Below are 21,797 nucleotides of genomic sequence, written 5' to 3'. Positions count from 1 at the left end.
AGTGCCCAGGTGGTCGACCCCAGAGGTGAGGCTAAAATGGCAAATCAAGCGTCTGCTCTAATGGCCCCTGTCCCATTCCTGCCTAGACCAGGCGAACCACAGTTAAAATGGGAAGACTGGAAGGAGTATTTCCAAAACTATATTGAAGCACTCGAAGATGAAAACGAAGGGGCATTCACCCCGGAAAGGAAGAAGAGACTGTTACTCCACAACCTGGGCCCGGAAGGGGTAAGAGTGTTCAAGAATCTGGTGCCCAAGGAGAGGGGAGCGACTGAAACAGATGTGTTTAAAAACGCTCTGGATGACTTAGACAGCCATTACCGTCCAGCAGTTTGTGTCTCCATAGACAGGTATAATTTCCAACAGAGGAAGCAGGAGGCTGGTGAATCGATTGATGATTATGTGGCGGCGCTCCGACGCTTGGCCATCACGTGCCAGTATGGAGGTCTTCAGGAGGAGTATATCAAAGACCAAATCGTCATGCACACCACGTGCAGGTCTGTCCAGGACAAACTGTGGGCGCAGAGCGAGACGTCGCTTAAAGAAGTGGTAGCAATGGTCAAGAAGGCTGAGATGTCAAGACGCGGTGCAGAGGCAGCCAAACGTGAGAACGCACCGAGACAGTTGGTCAACAAGGTAGACGAGGCACCCCAGCCCGGCAAAACCAGGGGGGTGCATGGAGATCAGAGGAAGGACTCGAGATGGACAGGGAAGCAGACAGTCCGCCCTGGTCCCGACAACAAGTTTGCATGTTATAGATGTGGCAGCACAGCACATTCGGCGCAGGATAAACGCTGTCCCGCGTTCCGCGCCAGATGCTCGTTTTGCGGCCTGGTCGGCCATTTTGAGAAAGTCTGCCGCAAGAAGGGGAAGAAATCCACGGTCAAGTGCGTCGATGCGGCCACAGCGGATATCAGCGGGGAGGACGACCTGGATGACGACGACTTGGTGTTATGCATCGAGGACCAAGTACTTGAGGTGTCGGGAAAGCGAAGAGACAAGCCCCGCACGGACATGCTGATAGGTGGAGTGAAGGTACATGTGGCCGTCGACTCAGGATCACCTTGGACCATTGTGCAAAGATCCATATGGGAGGAAGACTTTGTGCCTGTGGTGGGGCCAGACCTATGGCCGCCGGACATCAGACCCATCTCGTACACGGAGAATGCCATTCCCCTGGTGGGGTGCCGAGACTTCACATTCGAATTCAGAGGGAGGTCAGCCACGTGCACCCTGTATATAGCAGAGAGAGGTCCTTCGGTGCTGGGGTGGAGAGACGCAGGAGATCTAGGGATCATACTCAACCCGGGAGGAAAAGAGCAGATTCTTTTGACAGACGAGTGGCCCCTCACGAGAGGTGAAGATTGGAAGTCAGCATACCCCAAAGTTTTTGATGGCTCAGTGGGAAAGCTGGACAAGTTCGTCCACAAAATGGTCCTCAAGGAGGGCGCAGTACCAGTGGTGCATAAAGTCAGGAACATTCCCATGTCTACCAGCGGAGCGGTACAACAGGAACTCCGGAGGCTGGAGGAGCACGGCGTCATAGAGCCGGTGGACAGTGCGGAGTGGCTATCCCCCTTGGTCGTGGTCAAGAAGCCAAATGGACAGGTTCGTCTCTGTGTTGACCTCCGCGAGCTCAACAAAAGTCTCATCGTGGAGAAGTTCCCTCTACCTAGAATCGAGGAGATGCTAGCCAAGACTAAAGGTGTGACCCACTTCTCCACCATAGACCTCACGTCTGCTTATTATCAGATTGAGCTGCATCCATCGAGCAGAAAGTACACCGCCTTCATTACTCCATTTGGGTGCTACCAGTTCCGGAGGATGCCCTTCGGCCTGGCATCCGCGGCGGCTGTCTTTCAGAAGCTCATGCATCGGATGTTCAAGGACATTCCTGGGGTACAGTACTTTCAGGATGATATCCTGGTGATGGGCTCTTCCAAAGGTGATCATGACAGGAAGTTGCAGAGAGTGCTGGAAGTGTTGCAGAACAAGGGGCTAACGGCGGAGTGGAGTAAATGCAAGATAGGGACCCATTCGGTGACCTACTTGGGCCATGAGATCAGCACGAGCGGAATTTCACCCAAAGAACGAAATGTAAAAGCCATAAAGGATGCGAAGGCTCCCAGCTCCAAGGAGGAAGTGCGGTCGTTCCTTGGAATGGCTGAGTATTATAGTAAGTTTGTGAGACACTTCGCCACCAGGACGTACAGATTGAGGCAACTCATCAGAGACAAGACCAAGTTTGAGTGGGACGCAGAAGCGCAATTGGAGTTTGACACAATCAAAGACTGCATCAGTCACGCTGTTCCATTGCAAGGGTTTGTCCCCTCGGGCCAGACCGTGGTGACCACAGATGCCAGTGATAAGGGCTTAGGGGCGGTTCTGGCACAAGTGAGGGACGATGGTGCCACTGAGACGATCTGCTTTGCTTCACGTGCGTTGTCCCCGACGGAGCAAAGGTACAGCGTAATTGAAAAGGAGATGCTGGCCGTCACCTGGGCCTTGGGCAGATTCAGGCAGTTCGTTTGGGGTACGAGATTCAAGCTGCAAACGGATCATAAACCCCTGATCAAAGTCTTAACTTCGTCGGGTCATGAGACAGCGACCCCGAGAATAGCCAAAATGACTCTGAAGCTGCTCGACTACACCTATGATGTTGAATACTTGCCGGGAACACAGAACAGGGTCGCGGATTATCTCAGCAGGGCTGCGGCGATGGAAGCGGCGCCGGAGGATGCCCTGGACAAGGAGGAGATGGTGGCATGCATGGAGGATCATGAGAGATCCATAAGTGTCCAAGAATGGGAGGCCGCCTATGATCAGGACATGGAAAAGGTGGAGATCAAGAGACATTTGACGTCAGGCTGGCCCGACAAAAGGAAGCTCACAGAAGGAGTACGGAGGTTCTATGAAATGAGGGAAGAACTGTCCCTGAGTAACTCGGGAGTGTTCATCTATAGGGGCGAAAGAGTAGTGCCGCCAGATTCACTGGTACCCAGATTGTTAACTCTACTACACGAGGGCCACTTAGGTATAGTAAAGACCAAAGCACGCGTCAAGCAAATGTATTGGTGGCCAGGCATGGATGTCCACATTGAGAGGCAAGTAAGAGAGTGCGGCCAATGCCAAGGCGCTGACAAAGTGCTTAGACCACTCCGACCGGCCATGGGGAAGTTTGACACACCACAGGGACCTTGGGAGAACGTGGCAATCGACATACTGGGCCCGGTACTGGACAGCAAAGGAGTGAACAAATATTTATGTGTAGTAATGGACAAGTATTCAAAATGGCCTGAGGTGGACATTCAAGAATCCATGGACACTGACACGATTTTGAGATTCCTGACGTCAGTTTTCTTAAGGGAAGGCATTCCTAAAACCATCCTCAGTGACAATGGCCCGCAGTTTGTCTCGGACAAATGGATTAGGTTCATGAGGAGAAATGGTATTGAATCTAAACACACGGCAGTGTATCATCCCGCATGCAACGGTCAAGTGGAGCGGTTCAACCGTGTACTGATGGGCTCCATACAGGCGGCCATCACGCAGGGAAAGGATTGGGAGACCGAGGTGATGAGTATGCTGTGGTCCTACAGGATCACCCCCACGGCGGTGGGGTACAGTCCATTTCAAGTGCTGAGAGGACGGCATCCGTTCACACGGGACAATGTAGTATGGAGGGAGAAGACCATCACCAGTAAATGGTCCCCTGCGGTGGTTCAGCACAATCTGGAAAAAGCTCAGAAGATCTATGCCGCAAATTATGACAAACGTCGAAATGTGAAAGGAACAGAGCTGCAGGAAGGAGAGTGGGTTAAGGTTAAACTCCCTACCCTTCAAAGGAAAGGTGACAGCAAATATAGTCGGCCTCTACAAGTCAAGGAGGTGCGAGGTAGAGCAGCCCTCCTCAGCGACGGCAGGGTGTGGTCCCAAGACCGCATGGCCAGAGTGAACAAGATAGTCGTATGGCCCAAGCTGGAGGAGACAGAGACACAGAGGAACTTCCACGAGACCACGCCTCCATCTGAGCAGGGTGAAGAGGTATTTCCCGAGGAAATAGGAGAGGACAGTGAGATAGAAAATCCCAGCGCAGGGGGCGCAGTCAGAGATGACACACCGACTGGAGTAATACAGAATGGAGATCGGAGAGATGGTTCGAGATCAGGCGGAGACAGAGAGGTGGAAGAGAACATGCCGGTAAGACACACCCGCAGTGGCAGGGCAGTGACAGTGCCCTCTAGATATAGAGACTTTGAAATGAGTGGACATTAACAATAGGTTGCCACACTGGCAGCTCAGCCAGAGAACATTGAGGGATCATGGACATACTTTAGAGTTTATAAAGTTAACTTTGTTCGTTGTTAAAAAGGGGGAGATATGTAGGATGCGCTCTAGTCTATGAGCGTGAACGCGATGACGCGTCACGCCATAGACAGGAGCGCGAGGCGCGCGCAGGCGCAGTAGGCGCAAATAGGAAGGCGCGAACGGGGAAACGGCAGTTGGCGACCGGAGCAGTCGCTGGGTAGACGCTCGGCGCCCTTATGCTCCAATAACTTGTTGTATATGGAAATAAATATAAAGCAACCTTTACCTACCTGGAGTCAGTGCATTGTGTGGGAGAAAGGAACATTACAGGCACGATTCTTCTTAAAAGCAATCTCAAACTAAGTACAGCTGTGGGTAGAGTGTAGTATGCGGTTTGAGATGGTGAAGTGTCAGCGAAGTGTTCTGACACCTTCGGGTAATGTCCGCGCTATATAAAAACGCATTAAATAAATGGGGGTAAGTGAGTGGGGCTAGTATGGAGAGGTGATGTGGGTCGTGCATCTATCGTGGAGGGTCTAGTACCAGTGACCGTCTGACTTGTGAGGAAAAGTCTTCATCCTGTCAGTGCTGGACTTTCGCTTCTACAGCTGGTGACGAGCTGAATTTGACACCGATCATGGTTATCCCTGGGCTGTCCGGTGGGTGTCGGCGTCTCCCAGGCACTCAGTCTCCTCACTAGACGCTTACAGTACCATAAGCAAAATGGCGAATGAGACTTCGAGACTTGTAAGGGCGTCCGTACACGGCGAAGAACCGGAATGTCGACGGGTATGTTCCCGCAGCGATCACCCTTTAATACGAATTGTCAGAATGTGCTTTTTGTTCTTTAGAGACCCGGGTGGTCGCACACCTGGTGTCGGTTTCCTCCACCTGTTGTCTCCCGCTCCTCCCCGGTGTCCCCTACTCCCGGCTCTGTCATATGCCCCCGCTCCCTTGCTCGGGAACATTCGGCGGAGCGTGACGTCAGCGGCGGGACCCGCCCGGCGCAAGGCTTTATAAGACAGGCGGCGCTCACGCACAGCCTTTCCCGTACCGAAGCGGTCTACATTTTGCAGGTGAGGGGAGGTGACCGTTAAATAGAGGGATGGGATATTTTATCAGCAAGCGTGACGGGCATCCTGTCAGGGCTCCAAGACTGGTTATTATGGGGAGGGATGATCGGTTACTTCTTATGCCTGCAGATACTGGTGGCAGGGATTTTGCCAGCTACTTTGCCCCGCCTCTTCCTTCAGTCTGAAGCTTAGGTGCTTTTCGGCGTTGTAAAATTACGAGATGTTGAAGAAGATGGTGAGGGGAGGGGATCGTGCAAAGGTGAACGTCACTGGATGGGTACCAGGCGTTAGCTGTCATGCCTTTTCCGCTATTCGCTTTGCGTTTCATGACCTGCGGGTGCGTGAACAGCCAGTGATATATATGTCTTTTGGTGTTGTCGTGGTGAGTTGTTAACGGTAATGAATGCTGGGGAAGTTCCGCACCTGATGGTGCGGCGGACCATGTAACTCCCGGGCACTATCGAAGATGGCGGCTTATTCGGTCCGACAGAACCTTTCGACAAAATGGAAGGTTGTGAGCCAGTCCCCGCCCTCGTTGATTCTCACTTTGTTTTATCGCAGGTAAATAAACACAGAAGCTGTCAACATGGGCAAGGAGAAGACGCACATCAACATCGTTGTCATTGGGCATGTCGACTCTGGCAAGTCCACCACCACTGGCCACCTAATCTACAAGTGTGGTGGTATCGACAAAAGGACCATCGAGAAGTTCGAGAAAGAGGCGGCTGAGGTGAGGACACAGTGTCACTTAAGTTTAAGCACATGCGTTTTTCTTCTTTTAGTGATCAAATAGAAATTCTACCACCCCTCCCTCTTAGTCTCTCACCTCTTTAGTAAGTATGCTTGTTTCCCCCGCTTGAGCTTTTCCTTTATCCCTAGAAATAACACCTTTTACCTTTTTGTGGTTAGCGTTCTACCCTTGCGTGAAAAAGCTGCACACTTCAACATTCAAATGTTGCTTATATTTAATCCCACATATTTCGCTCAAACCTCGTGGGAGCCTTCGGTCCAATTTATTGCGATCTTTTCTCTGTTAGTGACTACTCGGGTGTATTTCCATCTACTGTATCCGGCTTCCACTTTTAAATAAAAATTGTGATTGTGAACTTTGGATATGCTTTAGGGTCAGCATTGACTATTATTCTTCACCCGTGGGTATAACGTTTAGCTGCTCTTTAGCTTTTGAGACCTGTGTATTTTTCCATTGGAGTACCCATAAGGAAGTCTTGATTGTACCTGCTCTTAGGTACAAATGCATTGGGAAGCGTCGGAGATTAAACATACTGAAATTGCGCAGCGAGGCACCTGTTACGTTTGGTGGTAAAAAAGATAATTACGATATCGACTCCTGCAGTTTGAATAATCGAGGCTTCACCTCCATACGTGTTTAGCCATTGGACAGTTAACACGTTTGAAAAGGATTACACTTTTTCCATTTTTATGGTCTGGCTTGCTAGCGCAGCTGTTGTCAGACAGTTCTGTCTAGACTCACCAGAAGAGTGGCTTTGGCTTCACCCACATATTGGGAGTCAAGTATACATGTTTAGAATAAGCAGAAGTTCTGTGCTTCTACGAAAAACATCCTTGGCCTCCACACAGCTGTGATATCCAGCTGCCTGTGCTTGGACCTACAGGGGCACGTGCATACCTATCGTTCTCAGAAAAAAAAAAGTACGGTGGACTACTTCCCCTGCACGTTTATACTTCTCCTGCATGTCTATACCAGTTTCATTGCATGTAACAGTCCTGCGTGACAAACCCAGACACCAACCGTCCTGTGGTGTCACTGTGTTCCAGATCCTAGAGCAATACTTGAATGGTGTGCGCAGGAACACAAAAATATCCAGGAATTTTCTCTGTAGTATTCAAAAAAGTTCTTTATTGAGTATATTTCATAAATGTTTCATAAATCAGCCAACTCCTTTCGTTCTCAGAGAGAAGAACTTCATCAGGGCTTCTCAGGGTAATACCCTTCTTGAAGGAGAGAAATATATTGGGTTCTCATATGCTGTGAGTACAGCTGCTATCATGTACACCAAAGGAATCCCAGTTAAAAGTGAAAGTATCTTTAGCGAACGAACAAAGACTTATATTACGGTCACAAATTGGGTTGTATTGATGGGTCCAAGGAGGGTACCCCATATATCTGGATATGATATTTCTGAGTCAAATGAATCCAGTAAAGGGAAGTCACAATCGAAGCCACATAAAGAGGGAGTCCAGCGAAATTATAATCTGGGGCGAGTTTTGATATAATTGCCTGTGCAGGATAAGGTTTCGGACGCCTTTTGCATACTCGCGGGCCGGATCGTGGCCTTGTGTTAGTGCCCGCTTTTCACTTCGGAGGTATCGCCTCGAGCACCTTCAATACTTATTGGTTTCAAGACCCCACCCTTTTCAGACTTTTTGTGTACACCTGAGAATATCCCTTTTATGGAAACCTTGTCCTGGCTTGGATTGTGACTTCCCTTTACCGGATTCATTTGACTCAGAAATATCATATCCAGATATTTGGGGGAACCTCGTTGGACCCATCAATACAACCTGATTTGTGACCGTAATAGAAGTCTTTGTTCGTTCTCTAAAGATACTTTCCCTTTTAACTGGGATTCCTTTGGTGTACATGATAGCAGCTGTACTCACAGCATATGAGAACCCAATATATTTCTCTCCTTCAAGAAGGGTATTACCCTGAGAAGCCCTGATGAAGTTCTCTCTGAGAACGAATCACGTTGGTTGAACTGCGTGTTATTTATGAAACATTTATGAAATATACTCAATAAATAACATTTTTGAATACTACAGAGCAAATTCCTGGATATTTTTTTGTTCCTGCGCACACCATTCAAGTATACCCATCATCCTAATGTTATTAAAATGTCTTGGGTAACTAGATAATATACTTTACTTTACTTCCTCTGGCAGCATGGGACGGGTGGGAGAAGGGTGGTTATTAACCCCATGGCTGCTCAGCATATTCCCCTGCTGTGCTGAGAAATCGGAAATCCCACACAAGATGACGAGCTGGGCTCGTCATGAGCGTGCGAGGAGGCTACTTCACGACGAGCCCAGCTCGTCATGAGTGTGGAAGGGGTTAAGGTATATGGATTTTTAGGTTTGGCTTGACTGTGCATTCATAAGCCTGACCTATGGGCATTGTCAGTGCTTGTTTTCTAGTGCATTTCCTTTTAGTATTTCAATCTATTTGTGGGTGCTATTTTGCAGCAAGGGCATCATCAAGCGACTGGAAAGTGCCTGGGGTGATACAAGTGAAAGGGTGACAACACTAAAAGTACAGGAATTATTACGATTCAAATGTTCATTTTAGTTCAAGCCAAATTGATAGTACTATGGGGTTTATATATAAATTTGATATCCAACCTATTGGCTGGTGCCCCTATTCCACCTTCCTGGCATGTCGCTGAAATTGTGCCAATTTTTAAAAAAGGAGATAGATCTGTCCCACTGAATTATAGGCCTATCAGCCTTATTGACTCCCTTCAAAAAATCATTTGCAAGCAGGTCTTAGGGAGGGTCCAAAATTGGATAAGGGAAGCACAGATTTTAAGTGATTTTCAGGCAGGTTTTCGTTCTAAAATCAGTACGCTGGACCAGGTGTTTAGATTGATTTGTATTTATTTGAAGGAAGTGGTTGTAAAAGACGGAAGGCTTTATGTGGCTTTTGTGGATTTGCGCACAGCTTTCGATCTTGTTTCACAAAATAGACTACGGGAGGTGTTACTAGGGATGGGCATCCCCAAAAATATTTTAAACATTTTAATTCGATTGCACTCAGATAATTCTGCACAGGTTAGATGGGATGCCAATAGTCAAGTCTCTGAAACTTTTTCAGTTAAACGAGGAGTGAGCCAAGGGTGTGTGCTCGCTCCCACACACTTTACTTTATTTGTTTATCAAGTGGTAGAGTTTTTAGATAAAGATGACTGCAACGCCCCAAATATAGGGTTAGGTAGAGTCCCGGCATTGTTATTTACCAACAAACAACACGCTTAATTTCAAAATCACCCCAAGGATTGCAGCAACTTTTAACCGATTTTTTAAAAAAAGTTTTGTAAAGAAAGAGGTCTGAGCCTAAATGAGTCCAAGACCAAATTTATGATCTTTGACAAAGGTAAAAATGTAGCAAAGACCAGACCAATGTGGGCGGGTAGCACTAAAGTGCAGTAGGTTGAAGCTTTTGACTACTTGGGGATTCGACTTACTCCTTCAATTAGCTCGATCCCACAGGCAGAAAAAGCAAAACACCAACTAATTCAACAATGTGTCCACATAAGTAAGATACACAGGACAGTATCCAGGCAAATAGCCCCGCTCTTCACATCTACAATACTAAGGTTTTGGCGGGGTACTTTATGGGGAGGAACTTTGGGGTGTTTGTTCTTTGGCCTCTCTGTCCACATTTGAAAATCGATTCTTAAGATCGCTTGTAGATCTCCCTGCCAGTTCCCCTTTGATTCCGTTTTACTTTAACATTACTCACAAAACACTAAAGCATAAAGTAAGCTACAAAATAATATAATTCTGGGATAGACTATGGACAATAGACGAGCTGGATTCTTTCAGGATGCCCTAAGGGATCTTTTATGAATTCATCAGGCTGCATCTATAAGATGGTTTTCCCACTTGCGTGATCTACTTAGGAAACTGGGGATGGACAGTTTTTAGTCTAGCCCAGAAATCATGAGCAGTATCTCGAGAGACAAGCTAAAAAAGACGTACTGGGAAAAAAATTGTAAAATTGGAACTAATAGAACAGGCCTAATTAAAGCTTTTTTACCTTATAAACATGTCCCATGTTTTGAAACCGCAATAGATGAAATTACTCCTCCGTTGGCCCGCAAGCTTTTTTTGCAGTTAAATACAAGACCCTACTAACTAACTTTTTCTGCTCGAGATGTTCCACGTATCCTCCTGTAGTTGATTTATGTCCTGCGTGTAAATCTTCGGCAGAATCTATTGTTTATTTACTTTTTTTCTGTCCCCATTATGTACTACTGAGAAAAAAATGGATAATACCACTATGTAGAGCTGTTGGTCCAGGCCATTATCTTGAAATCCTGAGGCTGCTGTCTAAGGATACCCGTAGATTGATAGTCTTTGGTATTTATCGTTTTCTGCATGCTATGTGGGTTAGGCGGAGGAAGTTATTACTCTAATTCTTGCCTTTTTATCTATAAATGTATACTCATTGTATAATGAATCGCTGCAATGTCTACTGATCTTTTCTTAATGATTTAGTAATACTTTTTTTTGCTTTTTAAATGGAACCTGTGCTGTGAATTACTTTTTTGAATCTCTGAGATTGTAATAAAGTTTATATGATGATGATGATAGTACTATCAAGATATAAAGTACAGGATCCACTATGCAGTAAAACCTCCCAAAAAAAATCAGCTCCGTATAATCAAAGTTATTTCTAGGCATTAGAGGGCACTCAGTACAGTGCTTGCAATGAGAATAGCCTGGGCAGCTGCTTTGCAACTAATGTTAACAGGAACATTTTTCGGCAGTTCTATAGTCTTGTTATGGTTTGCAGTTTTTAAAATGTTTTCCTTGCTCTGTTTAACCCAACTTAAGGTCACAGATTGGTAGTGAGTAACTGTGTGGTTAGATTGGCAGTTAGAGTGGGCTGAGCAGAGAGGATGCTGGTCTTGACGGGTCGTTCTGCTAAGAAGCCTGTAATTTACTATCTGTGTATGTTTCTCATAATTCTAAAGTGCAAACGTTGCCAAAGGGCAGTTGATTGCAGTACAGGGTTAGGGCCGAACACAAAGACAACTAGTAATAGAAGAGGCAGATGGCTTTTGGATGGTTTATGCAGTAAATCTACAACCTGCTAAAATGCTTGACCTGGCTACCTGACTGCTGCTTAGAAAGATAGTGTTTTAAGTCCTTTCCAATATGTGCAAGTACCTGCTTGAGATCCCATTCTACCTGGAAAGAAGCAACTATACACATGTTGCATTTTTAAGTAATGGATGCCAGAAGAATACAAAAAGATCAGTGCACGTTGTCTTCTAGTCTCAACAGGTTCTTCTGAAGCCTTCCTCTGAGACGTCAATTCCTTAATCTTTTAAATATCCCCATGAACACCACACTCATTTTGAACAACATGCATTTGTGTGTTCCTCCTCGTTAGTGTTAACTTGAACACTAATGAAAAATGCCATGCTCTACATATTATTTGTAAGGAAGTAGTGTCCCCGCCCTCCAGATTTTATGGGTTGAAAAGATTTATGATTAAATATATCCAAAATATACAACTTTTGTTTTCTTCATAACTTTTTTTTGCAAGGTATATGCTTCTCACAAGTGGTGGTTTAGGTGGATTTCCCCACAATCCATGATGCAGAGCTAGGGGGAATTGAGCGTTTTTCTTTAGTGTGTCTTAAAATGTATAGTTGCCTGTGAATTAAGATTCCATTTGTTCGGCATCTGTATCACAAGACTAGACATCCTTTGTTCTATGTTAAATAACTGATGGAAGAATGATTTGCCACACAGGTTTTTGGTGTAGTACATGTCTGTTGTCGGTTAGTACAAACTTTCCATCCTTCTTAAGTGGGACAAAGTCTCTATTGTAGACAAATGATTGTGTACTTGGAGTGGCAACCAACACATACTTTGGGAAATTTAGTTCCAAAGTGATTTATTTGTAATTCAGTCTGGGTTTTGTGTAACAATGTATAGATTTCAAGACATTTAAATGAAATTGTTTCCCTATGACACAAAGGGAAGGTGGGGAAACTTAGTAAAAAAAAAAGCAGTAGCTGTAGGGATACCAGCATCACTGCTCTATTTTGATCTAGCTGCGTTTTTGTACTCTAATCTTCCCAAATGAAAGGAGTCATCTCCAAATATTTCAAACCTGAAACCCTTAGCACTCATTGTTTGTTTGCATAAATATTCTGGCTGGTATTTAGTAACCAGTAGGTTGGGTCACAGTCCAAGTTACTGTTTTCCACGGACCGGTTAAAGGCCCAACTTGCCTCTGAAGTTCTGTTTAGGCCAGAGAGAAAAATAATGGACTTCATTTTAGGTGCAGGAGGACTGTATCTTAAAATCTGCCAGCTACATTAGTCTTTCTGGAGTTGGTCACCTACAGCAATATATGGTGGCACCAACAGCGACTGATCTGTTTGAAGGAAAGGGTTGCTGATTTTAACTGGTCATCTTCCCGAATTTTATGGGCTAGAATGATGGTCAAACTCATCAAGATTAGGACTATTTCAAGCAAATGTGTCAGGATCCCGTCCTGGAGAATTTTGGCCAACTACATCCTAGTTCTGCTGGAGTGACAGTAGCAAGTAGAGACATAACAAGCATTTGCAATGCAATAGGTCTCGCATTTACGCAAGTTTAAGCTATTGGCATTGTAAATGACAATGGCAATTATTTTTGTTTTTAAAAATATAAATAATAGGCATTTTCATTTACCATATCAATAGCTTAAACTCGCGTAAGTCCGAGACCTGTTGCATTGTAAATGCTTGTTTGACTTGGAGTCCTTAGAAAACAATCGGTGATGGTACCACATACCTGCATGCTTCGTCCGGGAAGCGTTTCTTACTCCCAACTTAATTTAGAGGTGCAAACACATTACACCGAACTGTCACCCACAGGTGGCTATTGCATAATATGAAAACAGTTAGCAGTGTTAACTGGTGGGGTGGGAAATACAGCCCCAACTAGTGCAGGGTTCACGTGAGAGTAAAAAAAAAAAATATATATATATATATATATAAAACATATCCAGATTAATGTACCTAAACATGTCAATCAAATGTTTTTACTTAATAACACGCTTGCTGGTTAAATAGTGGATGTGGCAAACGGCAATCCAGACTTTTGAAAGTGCGTTTAAAGCTCTGGGGTCTCCAGGTGATCCTAGTGCTTCCTCGTTTGATTGGCTGAAATCTTGGCGCAGCACATTCATTCGGGTACAGTCTCTGCTTCCCTACGCCGCTCAGCCAGCCACAGGCCCTCCGCTAGCATTTTTAACAAGTAATAATACTCATAAAACTACGAAGTGCAATTATTAAAACCCAATTAATCAAACCATTAACCATGGTCCCGCCCACATAAAAGAGCGGAAAATTAATGTAAACTAACAGGCATTCTTCAACATAAATTGAAGCGCTTAATTCTCACATAAAAACAGATCGCATTACTGAGACAGACACTGACACAGTCTGACCTACTATTAAAGAAACAATTTACTTGTGATCGCTGATTTTACTTACACTACTAAGTCTTCTCACAGACATTTTCACGGGCCTGCTCTCAAGGTGAAAGACATGCTTGTCCTCAAGATAATCACCGTGCAATAGAATGACTATGCTTCCTTTAAACAGAAGAAATGAATCTCTACTTGCAGCTAACCACTGTCAAACTGCACTTCCTCAGTCTGCGTAAGACTTCAACTCCACTTCCCAGTGCAGCTCTGATTTGCTGTGCAACTCTCACACATATAAAAGGTTGCATGAGATAGGCTGCCTCTCCGTTACGTGTTTTCGCGACCAATACCGACATGTTCCTTGGCAGATCCTCTTGTCAGCTTGCATTTACATCAGGCGCTTAGTTTCACTGTTACCTTGAACACTTCAATTAAGATAAAAGGAATTATATGAACAGCGGAGCTGCAGGTTCAACTAATTTGTTTACCTTTTTAACTCATCATGTTTAAAAGACTGAATGAAAATTAATTTGCCTTCCCAGAGCTAGTTTCCTTGGTTCCACTGTTACTGATAATTATAAAAGGTGGAATAAAGCCGTTTTTGTTGTCATTGGAGCCCTCAAAGGAAAACCCTTTATTTTCAGCGCCTGCGTTTGACATGAAAGCCTTTATTTTTGACCAGCAAAACATTTTTTTCTACCGGGTTAAGTAGTTTAAAAACTCCTTCGAGTCACAAGAGGATTACACAATGCTTGTGAATCAGACACATCAGGCGATCCTTTCAATACGCAAGACGCCATTTAATGAAGTGGCAGTGAAAATAAAAGGCTGATTTGTTCTCCAGGGTACTGCCCATACCCCATCGCACTTACCTTTTAATATGCTGCAAAATGGTGCCGACTCACTCCGAGACTAAAGCACGGGTGCTGCTTTTTCAACAATCGTGTCACCCGCGCTTAACTGAAGTAAAGCGCTGGTGCCTCGATCATACCATTTTTGCGTGCTCTGCTCAGGGAGAGAGTCAGAGACAGAAGAATGTGGAAACAGTCTTCATTACGCTACCGCCACAACAGAGAGGACCAGATAGCAGATGAATATACACTGCCTGAAAGTAAACAACGTGAAAAGACGCAGCGCGCATGAGTTGCAACGCTAGGGAGTGGGCGGGGCCTAAGGGAGACAGGGCGGTTACCAACGCCATTTCCAAAGGATCCAGACAGAAAATCAACGACTATAGATCTCGCCAAGTGAGCAGCTTGCTCTGCAACGCAGGCGAGACCTAAAAAAGGCTGTGAACGATACAGGTTGACCCTTTTTGGTTTGTGATGGAAATGGTTTAACTTGTGGACCTGAATGTGCCTCTTGCTTCTCCTGGGTAGTTTGGTCAGAGCAGCATTTGGACTCCTGGGCAATTCCAGTTTCTTGAGCTGTCTTCATGGTGGTCTGTCTAGTCAGTTGGGTATCCCTTCCTTTGGATCAGGTCATTCCTGGTAGGTGAAGTATAGCTGTTCAAACAAGGGCATGTAGCTCTTCGGTTCAGCAGTAAGGAGATTCCATAATCTTCCTATACACTGTCTTTGTATGAAAGAAAGTACTTTAATCTCACAGTTGTATGCAATACTAGACAGCCCAAAAATGCTATGCTTAATTAGTGCTGCTGGTCACTATATGCTGTTGGCACTACATCCACCCCTCTCCCCCATTGTCCCCTCCCTGGGCGCTCACATGTTACTGGGTCCCCCTTGCTCTAACTTCAATCAGAAGTAGGGTGAATCTGTGGTTCTCCACGCTTGTGGAAAGCCATGGAGAACCAACATGTATCTGTTGCAGTCTGATGGGCTGGGCATGGGTCATAATCAGCAGCGTCTCCATGTAGTTGCCTTCTTGTAGCTGCTGTTCCATGGCCTATAATGATGTTCGAGGGTCATCTGAGGTGACCCAAAAGGTCTGATTTCAATATGGATTTAGTGAACCACCACCACTCCAATTATAAATTCATAACTGGGTCAGAAGTAAAGAAAACAAGCAATTGCTATGCAATAGGTCTCACAATTATGCGAGTTTGAGCTATTGGCATTGTAAACTACAATGGCTTTTTTTGTTGCTTTTTAAAATCTCAATAAGAGGCATTGTCATTTAGAATGCTAATAGCTTAAAGTCGCGTAAATGTGAGACCTATTGCATTGCAAATGCTTGTTAATATTCTGTAGAAGCGTGGTGGCAGAGAAGGGTTAGTAGGGATTTAATCCACAAGAAATGTAGCGGTGTAAAAAACTTTTGCTACCACATGCCCAATGTTTTTAAGCTATTCATGACTGTGCAAGTGTCAAAGGTTGTCAAGGTACACAAAAGATAACGTTAAAAATTGTCACAATACCATCACCAACCACAAATTTGGCACTAGGGGTGCCGGTGTATGTGTACACTAAAATAGCAAGTGCTTACATTGACTTGTCATTGTATGAACAATCAGTATATGGCCTGGCTGATGTTATGAAACAGCACTGTTATATGTTGTTGGTCTTTTTCTTGTATTTGTCTTTCCTTTCCACTACTACAAGAGTGAGTCACCGATGATGATGAATGGGTACACTGGCAATTGATAGCCAGAAGACCCCATTGGCGGTGCTACCATGAGGGGCTCACTCTTTTCTCCACATTTTTCCACAAAATTTGTGGTTGGTGATGGTATTGTGACAATTTTTAACGTTATCTTTTGTGTACCTTGACAGCCTTTGACACTTGCACAGTCATGAATAGCCTAAAAACATTGGGCATGTGGTAGTAAAAGTTTTTTACACCGCTACATTTCTTGTGTGTGAAATAAAGAGTAAGAGTGTCTGGAGGGACAGGCCATATTTTGTTCATTGCAGATTGAGTGGGGGGCGGCCTGAACCCTCTGTTCCCCCTGAGGCTCCAGTTAAGTGGATATAGTAGTAGGGATTTAGCCTGTATCAGCTCTGCTCCGGCAGGGTTAGAAAATACACCATTTCCAAATGCTCTGGGTGTGATTGCGCTGTGCAAAGTCTTCACACACCCGACCAACAGAAGCTCCTACCAATGACCACCTGTGTAGATTCCTCACACTGCTCACCACTGCAAACCTCTTACCGTGTTCACTAGTGCCAATTCTCCTACAGTCATTATGCTCATGCGTGCATGAAGTCTGCTATGAGGCTGATGAGGGAGAGTAAAAATGTACTTTTTATCTGATTTATCAGGAAGGGTGATGACTGAAATATGCTTTTAAGCAAAAGCCTAAAAGAAACACCTGTTTTTCTTTGTTCTCCTTTCATTATTATAGTTTTCTGTTTTACATTCTGTTATACATTATTCCTACCTTGTATCTGGTATTTCCCTGCACACCATTCCTACCTTTATTTCCTGTATTCCCTTACCTCATTGTATTCCAGAATGTATACTGTTCTAGTCTTCTCTAGACATTCTTAGTTGAGTCAGTTGCTCCTGACCAGCTCTTAAGTTAGGTGCACGAAGAGAAAGTTGTGTGCATGTTTCAGTTCGTCCTTTCCTGAAGATTATTGACGAATTGTCCGTGTGTGGAGAAAATGTTGTAATGCGTGGAGACAAATTTGTTCCCCCTGCTGACTCATGGACCAAACTTATTGCCATAGCACATGAAGGACATTTGGGGCAAACATTAACACAACAAAGGCTTAAATTGAACTTTTGGTGGCCAGGTATAGACTCCTCTGTTACTTCCTGGGTTGAGGATTGTCCTACTTGCAAAGTTGGTGAAAAGCGGTTGAAAGTTTCAGCAGGGTCTCAAAGTGGAGAGTTAGCGTTTCCCGAAGTCCCATGGCATACAATATGCCTGGATTTCATAGGTCCCATGAACGAATTACCAATTTCTCAGAGGTTTGCTATTGTTGTAGTGGACTGTTTTTCAAAGTGGTTATCTGTTGAGTTCTTGAAGGACATTACTACCGAAACGACTATAAAGTACTTGAGATCTTTATTTTTTGTGGAGTACTACACATTCCATTCCAACTGCCCCCTTCTCTTTCTAGAACATTGTCTGGACTCCCATTTCACGTTCAGCATTTCGTGCTATTATTCATGTCACTCTCTACATTGATCTCTCCCACCATTGATCTCTCCCACTTTCCTCAGCTGTGGCAAAAAATAAATTCTCTCCTCCCTCCTGTTTGTTGATCTACTTCACCTGCCAACCATGTCTCCTGTCTCTAGCCTGCCTCTACCTAGGTCCCGTTTCATACTAGCGGGCCAGAGTCCCCTTTGGTTACCACTCAGTGCCTCACCCAGAGCAAGCAATGATGACAGTGCCATCACAGTTGATTGGGCCTGCCACCTCTAGCTCTATAACATGTGTGTGAGTTGCAGAGACGGTTAGGAGGGAAACAGGAAACACAAATATGTCCAGAACTCTTAGCTTCCTGTGACCTTAATAAAATAGCAATTAGATATCTCATAAACGACAAATTGGACTCCATCTGTGGAGTTGTGGGAGCACCAGCCATAGGGCCTATTCAAGACACTTAGTTGGTTCAGAATGAGACCAATAGGCTGGGTCTTAAGGTCAAGAAGGGTGATAACATTAATGCAGGTCTAGCTATACTTCATTATTGCCTTGTAAATAAAGTGATAATTTCAGGCTACCACGCCCAGTGATAAAATGCCTCATGAGGGATGTCCTTCCATAAATGTGAGACAAGATCTCTCGTTACTATCCTGTGTAGCCATCAAGGTGTACCACCATGCTACTTCTGGGTCTTCTATGAACCAGGTCAAGATGGAGAGGGAACTGGAATGTCCCCGTTTTAGAGTGTCTAGTATAAAACTTGCTGCCTTTAAAAGTAAAATTTTAGCCTACCATACTGGTGTTCATAAAGGTAATACAAAACACTTCTTTTCGCACAATGGTTCGACCTCATACACTGCTGGGAATGTTCAATAATGTGCACAACAGTTAGTTGTGATTCTTAGGCAAAAGAGTCTAGCAAAAATTCAATCTGTAAAGTATCCTTAATAGAAAAATATAATAAATTGCTAGTAGTGTCTCAGTATTTTATCCCCCCCCCATTACTAAATGTACATTTTAGCAGGTACATGTATTTAAATAGAAATGCTGAGTTGGGCTATTTTCTCATTACCGGGGCGGGATGTCTCACAATGCTGACAGTTTAGGAGCCAAAGTCCTCCAACATAGGGTTTAAACTGGGAAGCATCTCCCCTAGGGGAAATAACTGTAATGTTTTAAGAGTGAAATATATTTAGAGCTGCTAACTATATAGAAGAATTGTAAAAAACATGTTTTCATTCTGGGGGTTGTAGACTATTCTTTTTTTAGGTCGAGCCTAGTGTTGCAGCACATGCCATGCTCGCTCTGCGAGACATGCTGTAGTAGGGTATGATGTAGAAGTGCTGTGGAAGCCTCCACCCATATTTTTCATTGGCTGGTGTCATTGTCCTTGGTAAATGCTGGCTTCCGATTGATAATGAGGCTTCTTAGTCTATCCTTGTTACTTTAACAATAGCTGCCGCCCCACGTCGCGAATGCTGTGTGGGACGGCAGCTATTGTTAAAGTGAAAGCGCAATGCAAATATAAAGAAGCAGTTGCCTTTGCGCAATGGCAACAGCTTGTTTTTATGGATGTATTTGGCTGGTGTGTGCCTCTGTTATGGCTGCTGCATTTCCGACGTAGGATGTGTTTTGTGTGAGATTTAAGAAAGCCCTGCGGCGGCTGCTGCTCGCCCTGGCCTTTGGAGTACCCAGGCTGCTGGGACAGGAGTACCGTGTCAGCTTGTTGACCTTCACCCTGCTGCTCACCCTCACCATATGGCTCTTCAAGCACCGCCGGGCACGCTTCTTGCACGAGACCAGCCTGGCCATGATCTACGGTAAGGGGTGGGAGCTGCCGGGGGCGTCTCTTCGCATTCAAACACTGCGTCTAGTGTCAGTGCAGTGCACCACGAAAGGGGCATCCACGGACCCATGTGTGATTGCGCTGAGATACTGCACTCGAAGGGGAAGTGGGGCAGGGTTCATAGGATAGTCCGGGTGGCGGTGCGGTGCATTGCACTACTGAAGGGTCCTTCACAGACTCAGTGGAAGGACACTGTTCTACTGCATTGCACTACTGGGGGAAGTGGGCGTGGGCCCACAGCACTGTCAAAGGTGGCGTTGCACTACTGAGGAACATCTACAGACTCTGATTGGGGGCACGGAGTCATTACTAAATGGATTTCACACAAGGCACCGGTAAATCCAGCATCCACACTTTGTTCCCAGATGGGTGGTTGGGGGGCGGGGGCCATATTCACGCTATTATGCGGCTGATTTGCACATACGCACGCACGCATGCTGCACCACACTGTCCCCCGGGGGTAGGGCATTGAAACATTTTATTGGATCTGGGGTGGAATCCACGCCACTGATAAAGAGGTCTCCGCCAACACTGCTAGCAAGGCTGTGCAGTGGGTGTGCTTCTCTCTCTGACGTCTTTACAAGAATGTTCACATTAGTGACACGGTGTGGCGTACATTCTAGGAGACCTGCATGAACTGTACCTTATATCCGGGAAAGTTTGTGCACTCAGAGCAAATTCAGCACAAACGTGACCAGACCCGTCGCATCTTGTGTCTGTATATGTGGAGGTGGTGTTCTACGACTGCTTCTGTGGGAGAGGTCTGTGACAACTTCAGAGGACAAAGTTGTCTTAGGCAGCCTCCTTTTATAGAGGCCTTTGAATGTGTTTCTGTTCGAGGAGGGGGTCGTGTGATAATTTGATTGCCCTCAGCAATTGTCAGTTGGACGGTGACCTTTCACCTCAAAGATCCGTAGCACCCTGGTCACAGACTGATGTTACCCAATTGGGCTCATGGATGGCGACCCTTCACCTCACACACCTTTCAGAATGCTGGGGCATTTGTATGGTGGTGTAACATAACAGGAACTATGATGTGCTCAGCTTGACCTTTCATCCCACAGACTGTCCATTGCATTTGGCTGTCAAATCAAATCGAGCTTTATTCGGTTGCAAGAAAAACAGCCATAAAAGCACAGTGTATTTCATGTACAAAATGTTCAGTAAAATACAATTTAAAAAGTTAAAAAGAGATTAGCAAAGCTCTGAAATATCATTAAAAAAAAAGATGACAAATTCAGGTTAGGTTCAAATTAGCACCACAAAATCGCATAATATTCCTTTCCACCCGTAAGAAAGCAGATAATTTTCTTCAGTTATTGCTGCTAACAGGAAAAATTCAAGAGGAATATATAAGGTGCTATAGGCATATAGAAAGAACGATGACATCAATAATAAAAGAAAACTATCCAATGCGATGTACCAAGAACGGGGGCATAGTGCGGCCAGATAGGGGTGTTCAGAGTCGAAAGGAACCACAGGTTTAGAACAAAAACACCCCGGGTTCACCCCAAGTTCAACCTATGCTTAACTACTAATTTCAGGAGTTTTACCAACAATCTGGCAAACGGTTCAACATCTAGGAAATGAAGGGCAAGAAATGCTGGGCTGCACCTACGTAGGCCCATGACTCTCAAAATTGGTAGTAGCCAAAGGTGCCTTAGATCCTGATAGAATTTACAAAACAATATTGTATGGATCGTAGTTTGAGGAGAGCTATCATCACTGGGGCAGGGTTGAAGAGGGTTTTTCCAAATGTTAATCTTAGGGAAAGTGACCAGATGGTGAAAGATGTTTAATCTAAATCTGGTTAACAAGAATCTTTCGTAGCCCGTAAAATTATAGGTTAAATAGGGCTGAACCGTGAACGATGTTTGTATTTGAAGTGAGTGCTGCACTTGCATTTGGCTGTCGCGTTCAGGACTATTGGACAGTTTCATTTCTGGTGCAAGTGTTTAGGGACATGCTCGGTGTCGACATTTTCAACGTTCAGTAGATTCGGCTTTTCATCCGTCTGGAGTCGATCACCTGGTCATAACTGAGCTGAGTAGTGCAGACAACCCTTATTTGTATATTTAGGCTATGAAGCCTTTCCTAAAATAGGCAGAGAAAATCAAGATTTTATTAATGACACGGAGGCGGATATTATACGAAAATCTATTTTATTATTGGAGTTCTCGTCAGCAAAAATAAGACTTTTTGTAACATCACAAGGAACCCGATATCAGTTATGCCTGCTGTGGGCCTATGCCTGAGAATCTGGAGCTGGGCGTTAGCCCCGGAAAAATACCTAGGGCATGTCACCTTTTTCTG

The 21,797-nt window shown here is 44.9% G+C and overlaps 1 protein-coding gene across 3 annotated transcripts in view; it reads left to right on the top strand.

Annotated features, from left to right (window-relative positions):
* The first annotated feature begins 5,261 nt into the window (after positions 1–5,261).
* EEF1A1 (eukaryotic translation elongation factor 1 alpha 1) overlaps positions 5,262–21,797 on the top strand; it is a 98,565-nt gene continuing 82,029 nt past the window's right edge. Inside the window, exons 1-2 of one of the 3 annotated variants that reach the window (XM_078648057.1) lie at positions 5,262–5,384; positions 5,943–6,111. In XM_078648057.1, the coding sequence (XP_078504183.1) occupies positions 5,968–6,111 (144 nt within the window). In that variant the 5' untranslated portion in view covers positions 5,262–5,384; positions 5,943–5,967. Of the gene's footprint in view, positions 5,385–5,641; positions 5,764–5,942; positions 6,112–21,797 lie in introns of those variants that run through there. The other 2 variants (XM_078648059.1, XM_078648058.1) reach the window with 2 other exon arrangements.

This window comes from Lissotriton helveticus, chromosome 6, assembly GCF_964261635.1.
Source record: "Lissotriton helveticus chromosome 6, aLisHel1.1, whole genome shotgun sequence".
Lineage (NCBI taxonomy): Eukaryota > Metazoa > Chordata > Amphibia > Caudata > Salamandridae > Lissotriton > Lissotriton helveticus.
Note: the sequence above shows the minus strand (reverse complement) of the source record. Positions and strands in the feature narration are given on the sequence as shown.